Here is a 24111-nt window from a genome sequence, read left to right on the forward strand (position 1 = left end):
ACAATAGGCTATAACAAGCATAAGATATTAAGCTTGCGTCTGCCCTCTGGTGGCCATGTGTCCAATTGCATTTAAATTAGAGCAGCAAAAGAAAAAATGCTCTGGAGGAGCATTTCAAAATGAAAATTATATTTCAAAATGAAATCATATTCGTTCAATCCCACCACAATTATATCTCAAACATTCTGCCATTTTTATGTTTGCTTCAGAGCCGAGCATTCAACACAGCGAAACAGATTGCCCCCTCAGATGCTTACCTTATCAAAATGCTGAAAAGATCTTTGTTTAGACAAGCGTAGCCGGATATTTAGAAAGTTGTTGCGAGCGTTAACTCTATTTTTGGTTGATTGTTATTTTAGCTTTCCAAAAATCTCAGATTTTTGCTAACAATTCTTATTGTGCAACTGTGATCTGACTTGGGAGGAAGCAGTTCGCTGCACATAGTTAAACTGTGGAATTTGCTCCCACAGGAAACAGTGATGGCTCCCTGTCACCACAGTTGGAGGCTATTATTATTATTATTATTATTATTATTATTATTATTATTATTATTTATTGAATTTCTATACTGCCCTATACCTGGGGGTCTCAGGGTGGTTCACAGAATAAAATAAAGATATAAAACCACAAAATACATAATAAAAATAACAACCCAATAGCCCCCCCCCCAAAAAAAAATCCACACATTTAAAAGGGCATAGGATGTAAATCAGATCAACCAAAGGCCTGGTTAAAAAGGAACGTTTTTGCCTGGTGCCTAGAAGTGTATAATGAAGGTGCCAGGTGAACTTCCCTAGGGAGAGCATTCCACAGACGGGGAGCCACTGCAGAGAAGGCCCATTCTCATGTTGCCACCCTCCGGACCTCTCGAGGAGGAGGCACATGAAGGAGGGCCTCAGAATACGATCCATAGCTGCCAAGTACCCCGTTTCCCCCGGGAAACCCCCGTTTTTACTTACCTTTTCCCAGTGGTCCCCCGTATCACTTCGTCTCCCGTTTTTCTCCGTTATTTTCTCCTGTCGGTGACCATTTTTTTTCTGATTTTCCCTTCTATGGGCACAAAAAATGGCCGCCGGCGGCTTCAAAAGTCACATCTACGCATGTCCGGAAGTGCATAGACGCGACTTCCGGTGTCGGCCATTTTTGGTGCCCATAGATGGGCAGAGCGACACCGGAAGTTGCGTCAACGCACTTCCTGACATGCGTAGAAGCGACTTTCGAAGCCGGCAGTGGCCATTTTTGGTGCCCATAGAAGGGCAAAACGACACCGGAAGTTACGTCGACGCAACTTCCGGTGTCACACGGCTGCCGGTCCCAGATTCTGCAGTCCGGGACTTGGAAGGTAAGGACGATCTCAGGGTCAAGGTAGGTTCATATGGAAAGAGGTATTGCACTCATGAGCCTTTTAAGGCCTTATAGGTCAAAACCAGAGCTTTGAAGTGGGCCCAGAAACTAATCGGTAGCCAGTGCAGTAGGACCAGGATCGGTGTAATATGCTCAAACCGTCTTGCTCCTGTGAGCAACCTGGCCACTGGATTCTGCACCAGCTGATGTTTCTGAACCGTCTTCAGAGGCAGCCCTACGTATAATGCATTGCAGTAATCTAACCTTGAGGTTACCAGAGCATAGACAACAGTAGTTAGGCTATCCCTGTCCAGATAGGGGAGTTGCTAGGAGCCAGAAATGGGATGGGGCTCTTGTGTTTGGGTCCTGCTTGAAGGTTTCACACAGGCATCTAGTCCCACTGTGAGTATGCCTTATGAGGAATGGCTTAGGGAGCCGGGTATGTTTAGCCTGGAGAGGAGAAGGTTAAGGGGTGATATGATAACCATGTTCAAATATATAAAAGGTTGTCATATAGAGGAGGGAGAAAGGTTGTTTTCTGCTGCTCGAGAGAAGCGGACACGGAGCAATGGATTCAAACTACAAGAAAGAAGATTCCACCTAAACATTAGAAAGAACTTCCTGACAGTAAGAGCTGTTCGGCAGTGGAATTTGCTGCCAAGGAGTGTGGTGGAGTCTCCTTCTTTGGAGGTCTTTAAGCAGAGGTTTGACAGCCATATGTCAGGAATGCTTTGATGGTGTTTCCTGCTTGGCAGGGGGTTGGACTAGATGGCCCTTGTGGTCTCTTCCTACTCTATGATTCTATAATTCTAGGAGTACACGTAATAGGATGTTAAACTAAATGGGCTATTGGCCTGATCCAATTGGCCATTGTGTTGTTATTTTGTTCAGCTTGAAGGTGAAATGGGACAGCCCTGCTTCTTAGCTCTCGCCTTCTCTGTGAGCTGTCCAAGGTACTGATGCTGATTTAAACACTACATGCCATAAACTCTGCAGCCTATTGATAGTTAATATTGCAGGTAACCCACAAGCTGGTCTTCTAGATCTCAGTTCAGCACTCTTAACATTTGAGGTGTACACTTGATGCTGCCCGTTCCCTGTTATTTTATACCATGGTCTTACAACATTAGAGGTAGACTTGATGGTTTCTGTAATTTGTAACCCATTAGAGTAAGAAGTAGGAAGCAACTGTAACAGTTTGAACTGGTCAGTCTAGTAGTAGAATAACGCTGATTATTTGTATGTGATTTGCTGCAAACTCCAATCAGAGTCTGGAATTACAGGTGATACTCTGCAATGCAGTATCTCTTCTTGAATAACTGGGCTTTGAACAAATCACCAGTTTTCTTTCAGCACTAAACTAATGAGGCTCCTTCATTTGCCTTTTCTCTTCCACAAAATTTGGCAGACCATCAAAATATTGACTAAACAATGACAGGATTCTCAGTATATACAGTCTGTCTCCGGGAGACCACAGGAGTCAGTGGGGAGTGTGTGTGTGTGTGTGTGAGAGAGAGAGAGAGAGAGAGAGAGAGAGAGATGAAGCTGCTGTAGACTGAGCATTTACTACTGTAGAGAGTGCATTTTACACATCCTAGTCTTGCTGAAATTGAAGCAGTTGTAACTCAATCTACTCCACACCATTTCTCTTCATGGGACTTGTTCCAGAATAATGCATAACTCAGGCTTTGCTCCATTTACCCCCAAAAAGCCATATATTGTCCTGACTATATAAAATCCTGAGCAGAGTTTAGATGCAAGAAGCATCTCCAAGATATATTCACCCAGATAGCTCAACAACTTTTAGAAGACGCAGCACGACATGGCAGCCACCCAACATCTTGGCTATCTTTCAACAAACTTAACAGCTGGTGCATGTCGGGGCAAGACGTGTGATATGTTTTGGAAATACTTTCTTAAACATTTGCCGTAGCCAAGGAAGAGATTTTAGGTCAACTCATCATCTGGCCGATCTCCTTGAGGACCCAACTCTAAAAAAAGAAAGCAGAACAAAACAACATCATTGACCCCCATTCCTACTCTGAATAAGTGCCACTTGTTTGTATAGCTTTTTTGTACCTGATTAGATCAATACAAAGTTTAACTTTGTGCCATTGTTGGTGGATTTTGACTTTGTGATCTGGCAACCAAAGTATTTTCTAAAAGGCCTTAGGTTGTTACAACATTCTCTCCACCACATGGGGGAGAGTCCAGTTTGGAATTATGAGGAGTGGAAGGGTGTCCCATTGATCAGCACTGTGATTTGTCACCAGGGGAAGAGAGATTTCGAGGACCGATGCACAGCTCATCATATTGTCCTTTCTGCAGGGGGCAGATGATAATGAGGAGCAATTGCCGTTCCTTTTTAACCCTTCCTATTCAGCAGTTCCAGCTACCTTTTTTTAAAAAAAGAAAAAGCCGTTGAATAGTCTGCTGTAGCAGCAACTAATTTCGCTTATCTAAACAAAGGCAGTGGCTGATAGAAAACTTTATTCAGTAGTAGATATAACTGCTAAATAGTATTTTGTTGATGTGGGGCAACAACAGATGCAGCTATTTGTCTTCCTCCCACTCTAAGAGAATAGAGAATGATTGGACACTCAGTCCTTGAAGTCGCTCCCCTTTTAGGTCAGAAGGATGACTGTGAATCCGGACAGTAATTTAATTTTACCTTATCATTATCAAAAAGCCATTTCTCTGCGTAGCATCCCAAAAGAAATTTAGGAAGCCGTGTTTTAAATTATTTAATGTACTTCAAAACTGAGAATAGACAACACACCATAACATACATTTAACATCATGACATATATGTACATGTATTCATGGAATGGGGTTTATTTTGCAGAAGGGAACCATAGGCCTAGACTGTTTGGGGGGCATTCCCACTATCCATCCTTCTTCCTTCCCTAATCTTTGATCACAAATCCCTTCCAGGAAACCATGCAGTAATTAGGAGAAAGGGTGAGGTGAGAATTTGGGACTGAACAGATACTTTAAGGCAGGGGTAGTCATTGTGGTTCCCTCCCGATGTTGTTGGACTGCAACTGCTTTGATCCCTGACCGTTGGTCATGATGGAAGTTGATGGAAGTTAGAGCCCAAGAACATCTAGAGAGCATCACATTGTCTACCTTTGCTTTAAAGTATTGACCTAGATAAAGCCTTTGGTCATCATCTCTTGTGAGTCCTTGATAAGTTGTCTCCTCCTTTACTTTGTCTTTTAACAGGAGAATAGTTGTAACTGATTCCCTGAAGGTGAGTATTATTCTAAATGTTTTCACGTTTCATTTTGTCCTTGATCAGAACTTTTGTACTTGATAATATTATAACATTTATTCTGCACCTGAGTGATTTTCCACATTTTCTTTCTATTTTTCTGTGATGGAGGTGTGTTCTTCCTTTTTGCATCATCTACCTGACAAAGACTCGTCATTCCCATATCATTCTGCTTATTTGCATATAAATATACCCACTCATCTTCCACCCCCACCCCCCAGACTAAATATTTTCACACCCACTCCCTTTCTGGAGTCCCAGGAAACTAGAATCCAGCCATCACCTGCTGGGTCCTAATAACCTACAATTTCCACTTCTATCCTCCTTCCTGCATGCCCCAACAGACAGAAATTAAAAACGAAATATTTTCAGTGTAGATTCAATAAGTACTCCACTCAATTCTGGACTGGGTTGGCAGGGGGGAGGTCCCAGCAAATGTACACATAGTTTTTTCACTGTTGAAGTGTGAGGGGAACACAGTCCAGGTAGAGCTGTCCATTGTTCTTTTGACAAATATATCAAGACAACACTTGTGACATGTGAGTCTTCAAAGTCATGCCATTTCTGCACTGTCCAACAGAGGTGTAAGCGGAATCGCTGTGCACACTAACAGATCAATGTCAACAAAAGTACTCATTTGGCTGTCCCTCTGCCTTTGGTATCGCTTCCAAGTCCACACTCGACCTGGCAGAGAGCAACCTGTTGGATTCGTCAGGTGTGTGTCTAGTCAAGTATTCCCCTTCCATTCCTTTGGCTTTGGCGCCTGGAGAGAGGCTTTCAAAGGTGACGTAAGAGTCCTGGATTTCCTTGGGTTTCCGCGTGAAACATTTTTTGCAGCGCCTTTTCAGCGCCCCGCAACACACCACTAACGTCAGAGGGACGGCAATGACGCAGGCCACACTGATGACCACAACGTTGATAAGTTTCTGGGTTCCACCTGCACTGGCTACTTCATCCGTGGAAAAGATGATGCACTGCTCTTTCCTGGGAATCAGCCCTTTCACACAGACACACACTATATATTTGGTCTTCGGCATCAAGCCATTGATAGTGATCTTGGTCTTACCTGGCTCCACGTTGATTCTACGCATGTCCCTTTCTCCAAAGATTGCATAAAGGATGCTGAAGACGGTTGTGTTCTTGGCTTGAGGAGCTTTCCACGCCAAGGAGACACTGTGGTCGGTATCTCCTATGACTCGGACTGACCTCACAATGCGCTCTGGCTCCTGTTGGGCAGTAGGCGGACTTGCTAAGAGATTTCTTGGGTTGTTGATCATATTTGGTGCCTGGTCTCGAAGTGCCAGGTTCCCTTCTGTATTGGCACGAATGGACCGAGCACCCATGGTAGGGGATGTTGACGTGGTGATCACGTACCTGGCTACCAAATTGTCGTTGTAAGCCGCTGCTTCCATCCCACTCACTTTTCCATTCCATGTCCCTTTTGAGTTTGTGGTGGGGTCATCTGTGCTTTCTGAGTCAGTGATGATAAGAGAGATGAAAGCTTCTGTTGCTCCGAGGAAGTTTTTTGCTTTGCATATATATTCTCCAGAATCAAGGTAAGAAACGACAGGCAAGCCTAGAATAGACCAGCTCATTCCATCGCTGGAAATTTCTTGGTGCACTGGAAGGAAGAAACAGGATGAAATTCAGCAAAATGACAGCTTAGATTCCATTCCGCCATTAAATAAACAAGGTCTTATTTCTGAGTAGGCATGTATAGGATTGTAGCTGCATAGCTCGAGAAATCATCTGCCCTTGGAACAGATGATTTCTGCTGGCTTTAAATGCTGTTGTGTTGCTTATGTTGGTTTTTAGGCAGTGAACCACATCAATAGATTTTTAATGTCTCAATTAATGTTCTAATGGCTTAATTGAAGATGGTTTGAACTTGATGCAAACTGCCCAAAGGACTTCGTTGAATTTTCTAACAAATTATTTAGCAGAGGTAAAGGTAAAGAACCCCTGGACGGTTAACTCCAGTCAAAGGCAACTATGGGGTTGTGGCGCTCATCCCTCTCTCAGGACAAGGGAGCTGGCATTTATCCACAGGCAGCTTTTCAGGTCATGTGGCCAGCATGACTCAACCACTTCTGGTGCAACAGAACACGGTGACGGAAACCAGAGTGCATGGAAACACTGTTTACCTTCCCACTGCAGCGGTACCTATTCATCTACTTGCACTGGCGTGCTTTCAAACTGCTAGGTTGGCAGGAGCTGGGACAAAGCAACGGGAGCTCACTCCATCGCGGGGATTCGAACCACCAACCTTCTGATTGGCAAGCCCAAGAGGATGGTTGGTACGGCAAAGTACAGTACAAGGAGAGACCCTGTCTGTATCTTGTGTAGAGGACCTGTATCACTATTTATTGCAATGCCCGCTATATATAGAACCAAGAGACCGATTTATAAAACCGCTGCCAGGAATGGAACACACTTGAACAGGGTGGAAAGGGTGAAATGGCTAATGAGGGATACTGATGACTTCGTAACTTATAAAGCAGAACTATATGTGTAGGCAGCTAAGAAGATCAGGAGAAAAGAACTAGATAAAATAGTGGTCAATTGCAAAAATGATTCAGACATTTAAGCTGGCACATTCTACCTGAGAACCCCTTGCTATTATATTATGGTTTTTATGGTTATTGTTGCTTTTCTTTTTGTTCCCATTGTGAATGATGCCATGGCCTTTGGCTAGTGCAATAAAGTTTATGATGATGATGGCAAGCCCAAGAGGCTCACTGGTTTAGACCACAGTGCCACCCACATATCATTTACCTACTTAGCAGAATCCTTTAGGGCAGCCATCCCCAAACTTCGGCCCTCCAGATGTTTTGAACTACAATTCCCATCTCCCCCGACCACTGGTCCTGTTGTAGGCCAAAACATCTGGAGGGCCGCAGTTTGGGGATGCCCGCTTTAGGGACACCATACGATTACACTCTTCTTTACAAACCACAGTCGCAGGGCCTGCAACCGAAAAAGGAGAACCTACCTGTGCCATTGAGAGGGTTTCCATCAGCCCTCCTCCAGCTTAGCTCAGGAATGGGCACCCCCGTGGTGCCGCAGCGCAGAAGCACAGTGCTTCCCAGTATGGTCCTCACTTTGGCGACGGATGTGTGTACGACGGGACTCTGACACTTCCGCAGTTCAACCTGGCTGAAGAAAACTCCGGCCAAGCTCCGGGGAGTGAAGCATTTCAGTCTGGATTCAATGAACGCTACATTGGGGGACTGGAAGTTGAGGAAGTGGACCATTTCGTAGAGGCTGCAGTCGCACGTCCAAGGATTGTCCTGCAAACCTGGGAAGAGAAGCAAGCATGTTTTACTAGCCCAAAAATGGAAAACAGGTAATGTACCAACAAAAGAAGAATGGCATATTAAACTGAATGACCACTAGAATAAGAAATGAAAATGATGAAAGAAATAAGGAGGGCTGGATGTTGTTTATTGAATATGTGAAAAAAAATATAAGCAAACAATCTACCTAGCAGGGTGGGAAGATTTTCAGCAGTGTAAGAAAGAAATAAAGTTTATAAAAGTAGTTAAAATAGATGGGGTGAACCAACAAAGAGGAGATAAAAGGAACCACGGAAGGAGAGGATAGGAAGTTGGCTAAGGCATTTTTTTGGTCTATTTTTAGAAATTCTTAATTGCAACCTTTTTTTTTATTTCAGAGATTCTTTTCTTGTTGTGTTCTTTTTGTCCATATTTTGCTGACATGGAATTATACCAGAAATGCAAATAATTAAAATTATATAAAAGAAGAAGAGCCTGCTGGATCAGGTCTGGGGCCTATCTAGTCCAAAATCAGATGCCCACAAACAGGACCAAGTGCAACAGCACTCTCCCTAAACTTACTTAAGTCTTACTTCTCTTAATTTATCATTTTTCCAATCTTAAATTGAGTTTTCCACATTTCCACAGCAATCTGCATTTTTTTAAAAAAAATCCTCATCCAAATCACATTTTTGTGCAAATTTCTCCTGAGAAACACACTGGACTCAGCTACATTAGTAAAGAAAAAGCACTTTATATGAGTTATAACACTGTTGCACCAGATGGCACTGTGAAGACCTGTCTTTTGTCAACAGGATTTCACTTTATGAAGTTTACAATGCGTTTAACTGCATTGCTTTTTTGATGAATCTAGATCCAGACACTGTTGAATGCAATCCTGCCTAATATGCACATTTTTGCAAACCAATGTTCCCCAATATAGTGAATGCTATTTTCACCAAAATCTGCATGAGAGAGAGAGAGAGAGAGAGAGAGAGAGAGAGAGAGAGAGAGAGCTTACGCTAATATATGCATTTTTGCACGCATTACATAGCTGGAGAACTGCACTGCAAAAATTCAGAAAAGTGCCAGTTTCAAAGGATGACTGTGTTTGAGTTTGAGTATTGTTTCAGAAAGTGAATTTCTCCTCCACTCTTAAGCATAGTAAATTATATGCCCTAAAAAGGTAATCCAAAGCTGGTCTTGATCTTGCAAATAAGTTCGATATTTGATATATTTAGATTCTGGAGTTTTCAACACACAAACATTTTCAGTCCTTGATACAAATGCCTTGGGGTGCAAAAAATGTGCTTCAAAAATGTCCAACTCTGGAAGATGAGGGAGGTGAATCTCAGTAAGAGGATCTTCTGGATTGTATATTGTTGTTATTATTTAGTCACATTTTTCCACTCAAGTGCCTCAAAATTGGGATGTACAGCAATCCTAACCTGGAGTAACGTAAGAATTCATACAAGGCATCAGGACTGTTGTTATTCAGACTCTTAGGCCCCTTCTCTACCTTACCATTTGCTGGCTGGACTGTTATTTATCTGCATAACCGGGAAATAAAATTCATCCCAATTTTGAGGCACTTGAGTGGAAAAATGTGACACATCACAAGAAGAGCCTACCAAATCAGGGCAATGGCCTGTCTAGCATCCTTTTCTAATTGTTGTTGCTGCTGCTGTTGTAATATTTATACCCCACCCATCTGGCTGGGTTTCCTCGGCCACTCTGGGTACCCACAAGCAGGAGCTGAGTGCAAAAGCACTCTCCCCACCTGGGATTCTAGCAAATGATATTCAGAGGCATATTGCTTCCGACAGCATAGACCAGGGGTCAGCAACCTTTTTCAGCCGTGGGCCAGTCCACCATCCCTCAGACCATGTGGTGGGCCGGACTATATTAAAAAAATAATAATAACGAATTCCTATGCCCCACAAATAACCCAGAGATGCATTTTAAATAACACATTCTACTCATGTAAAAACACCAGGCAGGCCCCACAAATAACCCAGAGATGCACGCTGATTCCCGGACTGTCCACGGGCTGGATTGAGAAGGCGATTGGGCCACATCCGTTCCCCGGGCCTTAGGTTGCCTACCCCTGGCATGGACAGAAAATAGTCGCTGTGGCAAGTAATGGCCGTATCCTCCACAAATTTTTCTAATCATCTTCTAAAGCCATCCAAGATGGTGGCCATCATTGCCCCTTGTGTAAGGAAATTTATATGCTTATGCACTTTGCCTCTCCTGGATCTTCCGGCACTCAACTTCCTGAGTTCTAGTATTATGAGAGAAGGGCCAAAACTTTCTCTCCACTTTCCACATGTGCATATGCACACACACTCTCTTCCTCCTTCATATCATCATCATCTCCTCATGTGGCTTTTATATATATAATTTTTATTAAATTTTCTGTTTTACCATTTAGAATATTCATTTAGACAACCTTAAAATATCTATGACTTCCCTTCTCTTTCCATGGTTCATTTTGCATAGCATAAATCCCTGCATATTTTAGGTAAACTAAACCTTTCAGTATTCCATTATTACTTCTATCAAAACTTGTTCGCACTGTTGAATTTAGCTTAACACTGCCAGCATTTTAAAATGTACACAATTTCCCCCCATATATTCAATAAATGTTTTCCAGTCTCCTTTGAATGTATGTTCTTCTTGTTATCTTATTCTATACGTTAGGTCCACAAGCTGTGCATATTCCATCAGTTTAAGTTGCCATTCTTCTTTGTCCCATTTTTCATTTTTGGGCTAACAAAACACAGGCCGCTGTAGTGGCATACATAAATAACCTTTTTTGAGACCTGGGAATTTCCATCTGAATTATCCCCAAGGAAAAGGACTCTGGTTGCTATTTTTTGAAAGGTGCTTTGAAACTTTTTTTCAATTCATTATCAATTATTTCCCAAGACTCTTTTATCCTTTTACAGGTCTACCACATATGAAAGAACATACCCTCGACCTCACTGAGTCTCCAGCACTTATCTGATTCAGTCTTATTCATCTTGGCAAGTCTACTCAGAGTTAAATACCATCTGTAAATCATTTTCAATGATTTCTCATGTGGCTTTTATTTGCTGCTGCTGTTTTAAACTGTCTGGGTTTTGTTTTTGTTTTTTATTGGCACAATTTTAGTGCTTCTTTTAACATCTTTGTCTGCTCCTGAGCAAGTTTATTGGAAAAGCAGTCTATAAATGTCACGGGAGAGGAAGCAAACATTGCCAAAAAGATTGCAGGGGGGGATGTGGCAAGCTTGCCTACAGTATTTGTTGAAATTACCCTAATATGTTTCTGCCTTAATTTTTTAGGATAAAATATCCAGTGCCGGATTCTAAATCTCTTTAGGCTAGCCAAATTTCTCCTGATTATCTTCATCACCCGGAGAAAGAATAGTTCCAGATCACAGCTTCTGTGATCCAAAAGGCAGATATAGCCCAGAAAAAAGATCACCGATATTATAGCTTCAGCTTGCCGTATGATGTATCACTGTGTACCCATGTGGTCTGGTTTCCTTCTCCTGTCGCGTTCTCTGTAGCCTCAGGGCGAAAGTGATGTGTTTACAGCACCGACAGTCCCCTATACATAGCCTCTAACCATCCTGAAAAGAGTGCTTTGAATTTGCTTCTGCATTCATTTGATGCCCCTTTAATGGCCAATGCACACTTGATGCGAGTCTCTCTCCACAGATGTTGACTCCTGGAATTTCTCCAGGTCAAACAGAGCTTGATTCTGGCCATTCCTTCTTCTCTGCTTCACTCCTTGTTTCTGGTTCTAACCTGCCCTGATTCCTCACCCAAGATCATGAACGACTCTGATATTTGTGGGTAGAGGCTCAGCATGGCAAAGTCACAGCAACGGAAAGGTCAACACAAAACCTGGGGGAAGGGTCAATGCTAAAGCACATGCTTTGCACTCAGAAAGCTAGTTCAATCCCCAGTATCTCCACATAAGGCTGAGAGATATTCGAGTCTGAACCCTTGGTGAGCTTGGTGAGCTATTGCCAGTTGTGTACTGAGCTGGATTACTGAGCTAGATTGATCAATGGCTTGATTCAGCGGCCTCATTCATATGTCACTGTAAGCCAAACAATGGCATACTGGGACTGATCACACCCACTTTGCTCATCTCTCAACCTTTCAGCACAGCATGATGCAGCAGCTAAGTGAAGATCTGGATTAGGGTGCCATCAGGACCATGGTTTAGACCATGGTTTTCAGCCTTTTTGGATCCATGGCTCCCTTGACCAACCTCATTCTGTGGCACCCCTCTGGAGCTCTGGAGCCCAGTTATGTCACCCTTTGGCGCCTGCAGAGCTGGCAGCCTCTCACTCCTTTTCGATCCCTCTCCCTTTTGGAGTGTTCCCTCAGCCTCCTCTCTTCTCCCTTGTTCTTGGGAGTCCTTTGGGCAGCCGCAGCTGCCGCCCCTGGTCTCTGAGTTACCCCCCTGCCCCAAATAGAGGTGCCTCCTCCCACTGCCCTCCAGGGGCCCGGAAAGCACCCCCTAGCCATAATAATAATAATAATAATAATAATAATAATAATGATAATAATAATAATTTATTATTTATACCCCGCACATCTGGCTCTGGGCCACTCTGGGCGGCTTCCAACAAAAGATTAAAAATACATTAAACCCAGAGGCTCCATTAACCTGCTGAGCTTGTAGCCAGTGGTGTTGCAACAAACAGCCGTGCAAGCCTTTGGGAGACAGAGATGTGAAAGCACATCAGAAGAGGAAGGGAAAGACAGAGGAACATAGGCCAATGTTGCCTGCGGCACGCCTGACCATCGTTCAAGGCACCCCAGGGTGCCATGGCACACTGGTTGAAAACCACTAGTTATTCTTTGATTACAGATTGTGATTCAGAAGGGAAGACCTTAACTATGACCCCAGGTTCAGAGGAAACACTCTGCCAAACCTTGGATTAGCTACTGCTCAGTGCTGAAAGGGCCAGGGAGGGGCTGATGGAAGCGAGCCTTCTTGCATTGTCCCAGAAAGCTATAGTTTGGCTTACCATGATGTGCAAACTAGGAAGGGCAGATTCCTGTGTCTTTGTAAAAGAATCACCCCCTAGTCTACAGATCATTCCATAAAATGCTGACTGGCAGGCTGTGCAGAAGCACTTCGGCATCGAAATAGCCCCATACCATTATGCCTTTGAGAGTAACCAGTGGTAAAGTCATGAAGAGTTACTGTACAAAGTATCAAAGGATGCAAGCATGTTCTATGCAGAGAACCCTTATCTTCCTGCATTCCCTAAGATGATCTGCACCTTACGGTGTCTTCAAGGAAAGCAAAGAGCAAGAAACGAAACAAGCAAAGACCAGTAAAAGATAAATGCTTTTTTGAGAGGTATATGAGAAGTTGCTGCTCAGTGGTGAAGGAAAGGCAGTGACAGAGGATATAAAGAATGCTGAATTATTCAGTGTCTACCATGCTTCAGACTTACACACACACACACACACACACACACACACACACACACACACACACAAAAGGAGGTAGGGTACGTTATGCTGAGATATGTGGAAATGCCGAATAAATCAATGGCAAGAATGAGCTCTGATCAGGAAAACAAAGGAATGTGTCAATTTGCCAGTGTGACAATATGAATAAAATTCACATCGGCAAGGCCTGTGGATTTTACTGCAGCCTCCTGAAAATGCCAACCTGGCAAATTGCAATACAAAGGGAGGTGTTTGGCAGCAACATTTTGCTGTGTTGCTAGCTTTGTCTGAGAAAAAAAAAAGTTGATTTATAATGCCTAAGAGATGGAGCTACAAATCAGGAAGGCCCCAGTTTGAATCTCACCTCTGCCATAAATTTGCCAAGTGGCCTTAGGCAAATCGCTCACTTTCAGCCTCGGTCTCCCCTGTTTGCAAGATGAGGAGTAATCATATTGGCTTACATGACAGGACGTTGTTACCTTACAAGTTGATAATTCATATGATGAAGCTCTGAAAATTTGAAAGTTCTATATAAATGTTAAGTCTAGATGGAGGTCGGTGAATGGGCTGGTTGTGAATTGTGCTGAATGCTGCCAGAGTTCTTTCATAAACTAGACAATCACTTTGTGACAAATAAAAAAATAAAAAGATTCCTTCCAGTAGCACCTTAGAGACCAACTAAGTTTGTCATAGGTATGAGCTTTCGTGTGCATGCACACTTCTTCAAATACCTCGAAAGCTCATACCAATGACAAACTAAGTTGGTCTCTAAGGTGCTACTGGAAGGAATTTTTTTTATTTTTTTTGTTTTGACTACAATAGACCAACACGGCTACCTACCTGTAACTAATTTGTGACAAATAGTTGCCCCAGGGGGTAGTCTGTGCTATGAGTGCGGATGGCAGGAATGCTTGAGGGACATTGAAATTTATATGTGCAAGAGTGCTAAGGATATGTTTGGGAGATGTTACTGGATGAGGGCAGAGCAGCTTTTATCTCCATTATTTTGTTTAGTGGCTAATAATGTTTCTAAGTGGAGTTTTCATTTCATTTTCTATATTTGATTTTACTTGATTTTTATGTTTAGGGAATATCCTGTCTCCCTGTTAATCATGCAGGTCTTTACTGTATCTTGCATTTGATTTTCATTTGCAATGTTTTCTTTTGACATTTTGTAATGTTGGAGCCAGCACAATGAGTCCTGCCACCACAACAGGGGTTTCTCCACCTCTCCTCCCCCTGGAGGAGGAAAAAACTAGAATTAGCTGGCTCCACCTATTTTCGGCTCTGTCTCCATATACTGGTATCTCTGCTTTCTACCCCATTAGTCCCATCTGGCTCTTCTGGTGATGAAAAGTTCTGTTCCCACCTCTTCTGACAGATGAAAAGGGATCTCCCAGATCTCAGGCTGCTTCTCCAGGGTCTGTAAATACATTGTTGTCTAAAGCCACAGTTTGGGTTTCTTGTGCTAGCAGCAGCCTTCAGATGACAGAAAACCTCAACAAATTGCAAACACTTTCAAGGACAGCCTAGGCATTCAATGCAACAATTACAGTGAGCAGCACCAGACAAGGAACCACATAATGAAATTCAAAGTGTAAGGTTTTGCACATACTTAAGAGGCAGCAAACGTACAAGCTGAAGCGTAACTTGCTAGTCAGATGCATCTCTCAGAAAGGTTTGGAGGTTGCAATGAATGTTGTGTTGAAAATGAGTCAGCCATGTAATGTTGTCTCACAAAAAGTTTCTGTCGTTTATGCTTGTGTTCACAGGAGCATCGTGTAAAGGAAGTGATACTGCTGTTCAGCTCTGGTAAGACCTCGTTCATTCGAGACATAATGTAATCAGCTATCTGGGACGGTTGTAAAATCTCCTCTTTTGAGATCTTTCAGAGGTAGGTTTGGAAGCAACTCTGGAAGTGGTCTTGGTACCCAACCATGGTAACAAAGATCAGGCCAAATATTGAAGGATTTTGTTAACACAGCAGGCATATCCGTTACATTAAAATATTTGTATTGATTTTTAATTGTATTTTTATTGCTTATTTTAATTCTTATTGTATATTACTGTACTAATGTTTGAAATCCATATAGATTTTTTTAAATAATACTTTAGCATGACAATTGCTAAACAGTAGTCAGAAAAATCATTAAGTGGTCCACCAAGACCCTCAACCATTTTTAAGTGGTCCAGGGCAGTGAGGGGTGAGAGTTTGGGAACCACTGGTATAGAAAGAGTTATTTGTTCAGGTAAAAAAAAATTTCCCCAAGCATCAGAGGGGTGTAGGCTAGATCCAGTCAAAGTTAGTTGAGCTTAATTTCCACGGAAATCTTTGAAGAGGACACATTAGTCATGACTTCCGTCCCATCGATTTCAATGGAAACTAAAATCCTAATAACTTAGTCTGGATTAGGGATGGGGGCAGTATTCGATTCTGTTCATATTTAAAGGCAAACTCACCTTGTTTTGCACACCCTGAAACCATACGTGAACAGAAACACAGCCAACCTTCAAAATTAGCACTTCTCAAAATTTTGCAAATCAGCTCTCCAAGCAAGTAATGTGTATGGAAATGAATATGGTGGGATAAAGCAGACATTAAAATGAAAATATTATTGACAATTATGTAGAAGAGGAGGAGGAGGAGGAGGAGGAGGAGGAGGAGGAGGAGGAGGAGGAGGAGGAGGAAAAGGAGTTTGGATTTGATATCCCGCTTTATCACTACCCGAAGGAGTCTCAAAGCGGCTAACATTCTCCTTTCCCTTCCTCCCCCACAACAAGAACTCTCTGAGGTGAGTGAGGCTGAGAGACTTCAAAGAAGTGTGACTAGCCCAAGGTCACCCAGCAACTGCATGTGGAGGAGCGGAGACACAAACCGGGTTCCCCAGATTACGAGTCTACCACTCTTAACCACTGCACCACACTGGCTCTCAGAAGAATTGGTTAGCAGGAGAAATCTGCATGAAAATGCTTGTGAATTTTCACGCTGATATTTGTTTTACATCACCAACTGATATGGAAATGAGGAGAACTGCGGTTAAGACTGGAAAAATGAGAAAGTGAGAGAAATTGATGCAGCCCACTGAGGTATGGCCATAAATAATGTGAATAGTAGAGCTTTCCTTCGGTCAGTTTCATAGATAAACCTCTTACCTAAGATGATCTTAGAATTGTCATTGGGGAAGTATGGAACTGCTTGGAGGTTCGACCAGACAGCGATGAGTTCTTGAGGAAGCGTCACCAGTTTATTGCTTGAGATATCTAGGTAAGTGATGTTCCGGATGTACTTAGCAGCTTCAGCTGGGAGAGAGGCAAGTTCATTGTTGTGCAGATCCAGTAGCCTCAGCTGGGACATGCTCAGAAGGGCTTCCCATGGAAAGGTGGTCAAAGCGTTCCCATCCAGCCTCAGCTCTTGCAACCGGCGGAGACCCCTGAAGTTAGTCACAGTGAGACTTGCCAAAGAGTTATAGGGCATCCAGAGGAATTCCAGGATGCGGAGGGAATGGAACGACTCCCCCGGGACTCTACGGATGGCTGTCTTTTCTATCCGGAGTTTAAATGTATCCACAGGGAAGTTCACGGGTGTGAGAGTCATCTCTGGGTCATTGCACAGAACTGCTCTGTTGGAACAAACGGATCGCTGAATGAACATTTCTAAAATTGAAACCCTTTAATCATCAGTTCATTTATACGCATTTTTAACACACACACACACACACACACACACACACACACACACACACACACACATTCTTACTCTAGAACTTTGTTCCATTTTATAAGAATAAATAAGTGGGTGCAGTCAAACCTCGGTTCTAGAACGGCTCTGTTATTGAATGTTTCGGCTCCCAATAACCGAAAACCTGGAAGTAAATGCTCCGATTTTCAAACGTTCCTCAGAACTCGAATGTCCGACGTGGCTTCTGCTTGAGTGCAAGAAGCTCTTGCAACCAATCGGAATCAACGCCTTGGTTGTTGAACGTTTCGGAACGGATTACGATAGACAAGCGAGATTTGACTGTACAAATTTGCAAGCTATAAATTACTTCTGCGAATCCCTGCTTGTGTCTGTCTGCCATGCTTTTGACAGCCTCCCCCCCTACCCCCCCACAGTTATTTCTGCTTATCTTGTAAAGGCCACAATATTGCAACGTTTTGTGGAGTCAGTACCTGTTGCATTATATGAATCGTACAAAGAAAAGTGTGTAAAGGCTATACCATCAGTCCATCTACAGTGATAGAGTCTTCTGTGAGACTTTCCTGGTCTTTCTATCTAAGATCATTTGATGAGAGGTGACATGAGTTGAACCTGGGACCTTCAACGTGAAGAATACCACTTTGGACCTTGGGGAGAGGGAGAGAACTTCATTGCAGGAAAAGGTTCTCAGCAAGGGGTTTAATGGCTCATTCTTTTGTATACTCCTAAAAGCCGGAGAGGATGGACAAGAGAGGTTGATGGTCAAACGAGCTGGTCAGTTCTGGCCTGACATCCTTTTGTTAGCCTTTGACTGACCACAGGACTCGGTTGTTTTGTGACAAACTATATATATATATATATATATATATATATATATATATATATATATATATGTTTTCAATTACAATAATCCAATAATAGGTTCATTATAACAATGCCAAACTATTTTATAATTACTAATATGAATCATTCAGATGCCAAATTATAAAATTTAGGTAGCCCCCTGCATGCTAGAATTCGTGGTTTGATTTGATTATTTACTTTATTTCTGTGTTCCAAAATCTTATTAATTTCAATTACACTCCAGTCAAAATAACAATCCCTTATACAACTACTGCAGTATTAATGACTTCCATTCGTATTGACACATTAAATGATTTATAAATCTACAGGTGAAGCACTCAAACTATATCCTTATTCTTCCTGTGTGTGGCAACAACAACAACAACAACAACAACTTATTATTTATACCCCTCCCATCTGGCTGGGTTTCCCCAGCCAGTCTGGGCAGCTTCCAACAGAAAAATAGAATAAAATAATCGATTAAACATTAAAAGCCTCCCTAAACAGGGCTGCCTTCAGGTGTCTTCTAAAAATCTGGTAGCTGTTTTTCTCTTTGACATCTGATGGGAGGGCGTTCCACAGGGTGGGCGCCACTACCAAGAAGGTTGTAATGTCCGTAATGTTTCTTCCTGTCCTTGTAAAACATTATGTCTATCTTTTCCCTGTTGTTGCTGTTCTCCATCATGCCTTGGTTGGAGTTTAGGGGTCCCTTTACCTTTACCTTTTTAACATGGCTAAATCTTTGGGAAATCATAAGGGTAATTTTCAGGGCTCACACCCGGTGTGAGATGCATGTTTCTGAAGGACCTTGGCAAAGACACTTTCAGTGGGGCCTGCTCCTATATCCTGTAATTACCTACAGAGCCAGTGTGGTGTAGTGTAAGAGCGGTAGACTCATAATCTGGTGAATCGGGTTTGCTTCCCCGCTCCTCCACATGCAGCTGCTGGGTGACCTTGGGCTAGTCACACTTCTCTGAAGTCTCTCAGCCTCACTCACGTCAGAGAGTGTTTGTTGTGGGGAAGGAAGGGAAAGGAGATTGTGAGCCGCTTTGAGACTCCTTAGGGTAGTGATAAAGCGGGCTATCAAATCCAAGCTCTTCTTCTTCTACTAATTGCTTCCCCTCCGTTTCTGCCCCCCAAAAGTGGCACATGAGTGGGCAGGCAGTGGCAACTGCTGCTGCTTCTACACATTTCCATTGTTTGCTGATGTTTTCACCCTTGGCCAGAGAGGATGGCAACAGCACCACCTGGCTCTGGTGGCCACCAGTGCCCTTCCACAAACTGGGGGTCTCAGCAGATACCCAATGGTGCTGACCCATCATGCCAGTCCTGGCATAACTCAATGGTAAGCACCTTTCAACCCCATGCCTTTCAAAGAGAGATGTTTGAAACCTAAGGCTAATTGTGTTGAAACCGGGGTGTGATCTGAAGGCATGTGTGGGCACCACCTTGCTGGAGCTAAGCAGCTCTGGGTCTGTTCAGTGCCTGCAGAGGTGAATGCTTGGGAACCACATAGGCCACCACTTTGATGAAAGGGAGATGGGCTATAAATGATCCAAAAATAATGGAACTACTTGGAAGTCACTCCTGTTGAAATCCAAGTGACTTTGCTTAGGATCACAGCCTAATGCAGATCTTTAACTCACCAAAATCAACAGAAGCATAAAATAGCTTAAAATGGCTAGTTCCACTAGTAGAATTTCTAAAGACTCCTGTTCTCCCAGGCATTTAATGGTGGAAAGATACTGTTCCTGGCAACATGGACATTTTTCGTTGTACGAATCGGTGACTTGATATTGGTTTCAGATTTTTAAAATTGCAGTGTGTTATTGTTTGCTGCCTGGAGCTACTTTGGGAGGAAGGGTGAGCCAGAAATGCAATTAATAAAATAAAATAAAAATCCTTGAACATGTCTAAATTCATGGAACCCCCTTCCACACCCATTTCATGTCTGCCAAAGAACTCCTGTACACCACAGAGGATTCTGGGATGCATTCTAGGATACATACTGAGCTCATGCAGGACATTGGCCACATCTTGTATTATGCAGAGTGACGGCCCACTCTGTAATAAATTTAACCGTCCTCTGCAGCTGGCCATTGCAGGGATGAGCAGCCTGTGGCCCTCAAAATGTTTCGGACTACAACTCCCATCAACCCTATCCCACATGCAGGGCCAGCCCAACACATTTTGGCACCTGAGGTGAACCACAAAATAGTGCGCCTCTCCCTGCCAGGGAAGAAGGAGTTGATGAAGAGTTACATCAGGATCTACTGCCCCTGTGGATCCTGCCACCTGAGGAGGTCACCTCACCTTGCCTCTTGGGTGGGCCAGCCCTGTCCATATGGTTAGTAGCCTGGGATTATAGGAGTTGGAGCATAGCTGCCAAGTCTCCCGTATTCCCCAGGAAACCCGTTTTTCCAGCCGTTTCCCGCTTGCAGCCCGGATTTTTAAAAAACCCGTAAATCCCCCGGATTCTTACCGGCCCGGGGAGGCTCTTTCTGCGCATGTCTGGAGTCTCTGACATGCGCAGAAGCGATTTCTGGTGCTGCGGCCATTTTGGAAATGGGCAGGGCATGCGTAGAAGCAAATTCCGGTGTCGCTCTGCCCAGTTCCAAAATGGCCGCAGCGTGACTTCCGGTGGCGCGCCGCTGCCGATCCTGGATTTTTTAATCTGGGAGTTGGCACCTATGAGTTGGAGTCCAACAACATCTGAAGAATCCGATAAGATTCATAGCTGTTTATTATAGCAGGTAAAAAGCTTATAACACCTCTATATAAGTATTATTCCAATAATGTACTCAAAATATTTTTATCCTGTCTTTCCAAAGTACTCAAGTCGTGAAAGCCAGTCTCCAGTGTTCCAAGAATGACGTTCCAAGAAGCAGAATCCAGAATGGCTTTTTGTGCAAGTAGATGATGAATTGAATTTCAGTGGCCAGGTCCACTCACTAGTTGAGAAGGGAGATGTAAATGGGATTCAGTTCACATTCAAGGTGAACCTACCTGATAATCACTTTCCAAAACAATATGAAATCTGAAACAAAGCCATCTTTCGGAATTTGCACCTCTCCAAACTTTGCAATGTAGTTCTCCAGTCAAGTAATGCATATAAAAATTCATATACTGGGGTCAATCATGCATACAAATACATGCAATTGTAATGATGACGTACAAAAATGCATTGTATTGGATGGAATTGCTTTGCAAAATTGTTTATATTTGGCAAAATTGCATAAAGAAACGTATATATTGAAAGAAATTTGCTCTGGAACGCTGATGCAATTTTCATGATAGCTTGGGAAAAATGATTGCAAACTGATTTGGAAATGTGGAGAAATGAACTTAAGAATGGAGAAATGAGAAACTGAGAGAAACTGAAATTTGCCCATCCCTCCTAACTAGAGGAAGAGAGCAGGCCTCAGTTGCTCCTGCTTCTTTCGCCCATATAAGTGAAACATCACCATTCATTCCTACAGAGAGAAAAATAAAGTGCTTTACTTGACAGCGCTGCTGCCCTAAATGTGTGCTTTTCAGTATGGAACAGAAATCACTTCAAAGTTCATATACAAATTGCTAGGGTTGGAAGGACCTGTTCTAATGTCTTGCGCTGAGACATGCTACTAGAAGTAAAATCGCCCTGATAGAATTCATGTCCACCTACCTCTTTAAACTACTAGGGCAGCTTGCTCCATTGCCTGATTGCTTTGAATATTTCTAACTAGCTTAGTCTAGATTATATTCTAATACCCCAGAACATTGATCATTCTATAAGGAGTCATAGGATCTAGATGGGTCCTTTTGTTCCTAAAATGGTAACCAAAGAAGATTTACTAGACCCATTGGCTTATATGTAAGAATGGATGATATTACTGGATGATATTACTCTCATAGTCATTAAAATGACTTTATTTCTAATTGAGCATCCAAATATTCATATTATGTTCTAGAATAATCAATCGTTCATTTCTTTCAGCCTAATTTTTCAAAAGGAAACCTGTTGTGCGCACTGTATATCCATACGCAATTGCACATGGGCATGTATAGATGTGGAGGCTACAAATGTGAGCTGCCTGAGAAGGCAACCTTAGGCAAAGCATTATTTCTCAGCCTAAGAAACTTAGTCTGTAACGTGGAGATAATTCCGACCAGTGTTACTGGGTTGTTATAAGAACAATCAAGGTAATGTATGCAAAGTATTTTCGGCGGAGATCAAAAGGCACTATATGAGTCCTGAGTATTACATTTTATTTTACATGTTATTAATTCCTGCATATGGTACTAGAGATGTGGTGTGTGTTTTTTGAGTGCTTACAAAGTTAAATAAATAAAAAACAAGCTCACTTCCCTGCAAATCTCACTGGCTGCTTGTTTAGGCAGGCTCACTGTAGGCACATATTGTCCCACGCTTTCAAGCATTTTACATAATACTTTGAACAAGCATCTCTGTCACCATGATCAACATGTATGCCCTTGAAAAAAATGGAAACATCTGTTTCCTTCCCCTCTCCTCACCAATGTCTCAACAAATGAAACTGATTTGTAAAAATGCTAAGGGAGACATTGCACATATCTTTGTAAACCAAGAAAACCCTTAATAAAAAACAACAACACCAAATTGTAAAAAAAAATCCTTAAACAGAGTGAGTTTCATATCTTAGCTAGTTTCAGAAACAAGCATTCAGGTGGAAGACTGGAAACAAAATAAAATATATAGGTAATGTTGCTGTCTGTTATTTTGTTTTTGTTTTAATGAAAAGTCCATGATAATGTTTTATTTGTTGGTCCAACATGGTGATAAAAACCATTTCCCTGCACATATATTTTCCAAAAAAGCTCAATTTTAGTGCCCCTTTTGCCTAACATTGTACCAATGTTAATTATATTGCTTCTGCCTTTGGTATACAGAAGATCAACAAATGACATCTCTGAAATCAGATTACAGTCTGCTCTGGAGCTAATCCGACTGTGCATAAAGCTGTAGTACAAAGTGATTGGGAAAATAACATTTGCAACAAAGAGCCATGGAGTGACCCTCGTCTACTTGGAGGGGGGGTTGTTTCTGCTCAGGCAATGCGCTAACCTCTACTCACGAAACAACGCTTCAAAGCCCACCGAGGAATGAAATAAATAAAGAGACAGTTGCCAACATACCTTGCTTTCGTCCCTTCGTTGATACTGTGGAAAGCGCAGCTACATTGGGAAGGGCACGAGGCGAGAGCCGACGGCAGCCCCCCAAACACAAGGCAACACACTAAGCCCACCATGAGCCACATTGTGACCTGGGCATGAGAACGGCACCAGGGTGCTAGACAAAGTGGGAGAGGGTTTTCTCTATTGTTTTATCCATGGGACTGGCCGCATCGTGTTAACTCGCCTTCGTTTTCTGCCGCGCAGTGATCTTCCTGCCCGTGCTGAAGCCATCAGATAAAAACGGATAGGCAGGGGATTAAGGATGGAGTTATTTTCATGTAGGTGCTTATTGCTTCCTGGAATCACACACACACACACACAGAGAGAAAGAGAGAGGGAGGGAGGGAGAGGTTTCTTTCTTCCCTCAGTAAACAGTTTCAAAGCAATGTTCCTAAAGATGAGCAGCTTTTTTCTTATGGAACAAAAATTATCCTTTTCGCTATCCAGACAGCAATATTTTAAGAATCTGGGGGATTGGGTCTTCTGGAGCGACTTCTCTCAGTGTTAAATGTTTCACAGGGATGAATGGATTGGAGTCATGCTGTGGGTAGAAAATGTGGAAACTTTTTGTGGGTGGGGGAAATAGCTTTTAAAAAGGCATAATATGATGGTTTTAATAATATTGTTCTTACACACACACACACACACACACACACACACACACACACACACTTGTCTTCCTTGAACTGAAGAGAGAGAGATTCAGTGGTACAGCAACAGCCTGGTCTGAATCTCAGCCGAACGGAGGAAGATTGACAGACTTTTCACACGATTGAGTAGTTCAGGTATGAGTCGTGACCTGTGAGGCAGAAAATCTCTGGCTCGGACCTCCTCTAGGCCACGAGCTCAGTAGCTCGCCTTACCCAGCCCACTGTTCTCAGCTTAAGTACCTCCCCTAGAACCAACAATAAGGAGATAATAATATGGGCCTATCTTCGAGGGTTGTAAGGCAGGGTTGCCATATTTTGAAGAGCAAAAAAGAGGACAAATTCTACTTTTAATTATGGATCACTATGA

The 24111-nt window shown here is 42.7% G+C and overlaps 1 protein-coding gene across 1 annotated transcript; it reads right to left on the minus strand.

Annotated features, from left to right (window-relative positions):
* Nucleotides 1–5238: 5238 nt before the first annotated feature.
* On the minus strand, nucleotides 5239–23177 carry LRIT1 (leucine rich repeat, Ig-like and transmembrane domains 1). The gene is made up of 4 exons (XM_035137311.3): nucleotides 23056–23177; nucleotides 16515–16981; nucleotides 7611–7916; nucleotides 5239–6239 (listed from the first exon to the last, which is right to left on the minus strand). The coding sequence occupies exons 1-4, from the start codon at nucleotides 23175–23177 to the stop codon at nucleotides 5239–5241; spliced, it is 1896 nt and encodes a 631-aa protein (XP_034993202.3).
* Nucleotides 23178–24111: the final 934 nt, after the last annotated feature.

This window comes from Zootoca vivipara, chromosome 5, assembly GCF_965207765.1.
Source record: "Zootoca vivipara chromosome 5, rZooViv2.hap1.1, whole genome shotgun sequence".
NCBI classification, from domain to species: domain Eukaryota; kingdom Metazoa; phylum Chordata; class Lepidosauria; order Squamata; family Lacertidae; genus Zootoca; species Zootoca vivipara.

What these genes read in the sequence shown, in the direction of transcription:
- LRIT1 (XM_035137311.3), bottom strand. Translation starts at nt 23,177, where the DNA reads ATGTGGCTCATGGTGGGCTTAGTGTGTTGCCTTGTGTTTGGGGGGCTG. An exon ending in AACGAAGGGACGAAAGCAAG is followed by an intron (nt 16,982 to 23,055) that starts GTATGTTGGCAA and finishes TTGTTCCAACAG; the next exon opens with AGCAGTTCTGTGCAATGACC. An exon ending in CAATTCTAAGATCATCTTAG is followed by an intron (nt 7,917 to 16,514) that starts GTAAGAGGTTTA and finishes TTCTCTTCCCAG; the next exon opens with GTTTGCAGGACAATCCTTGG.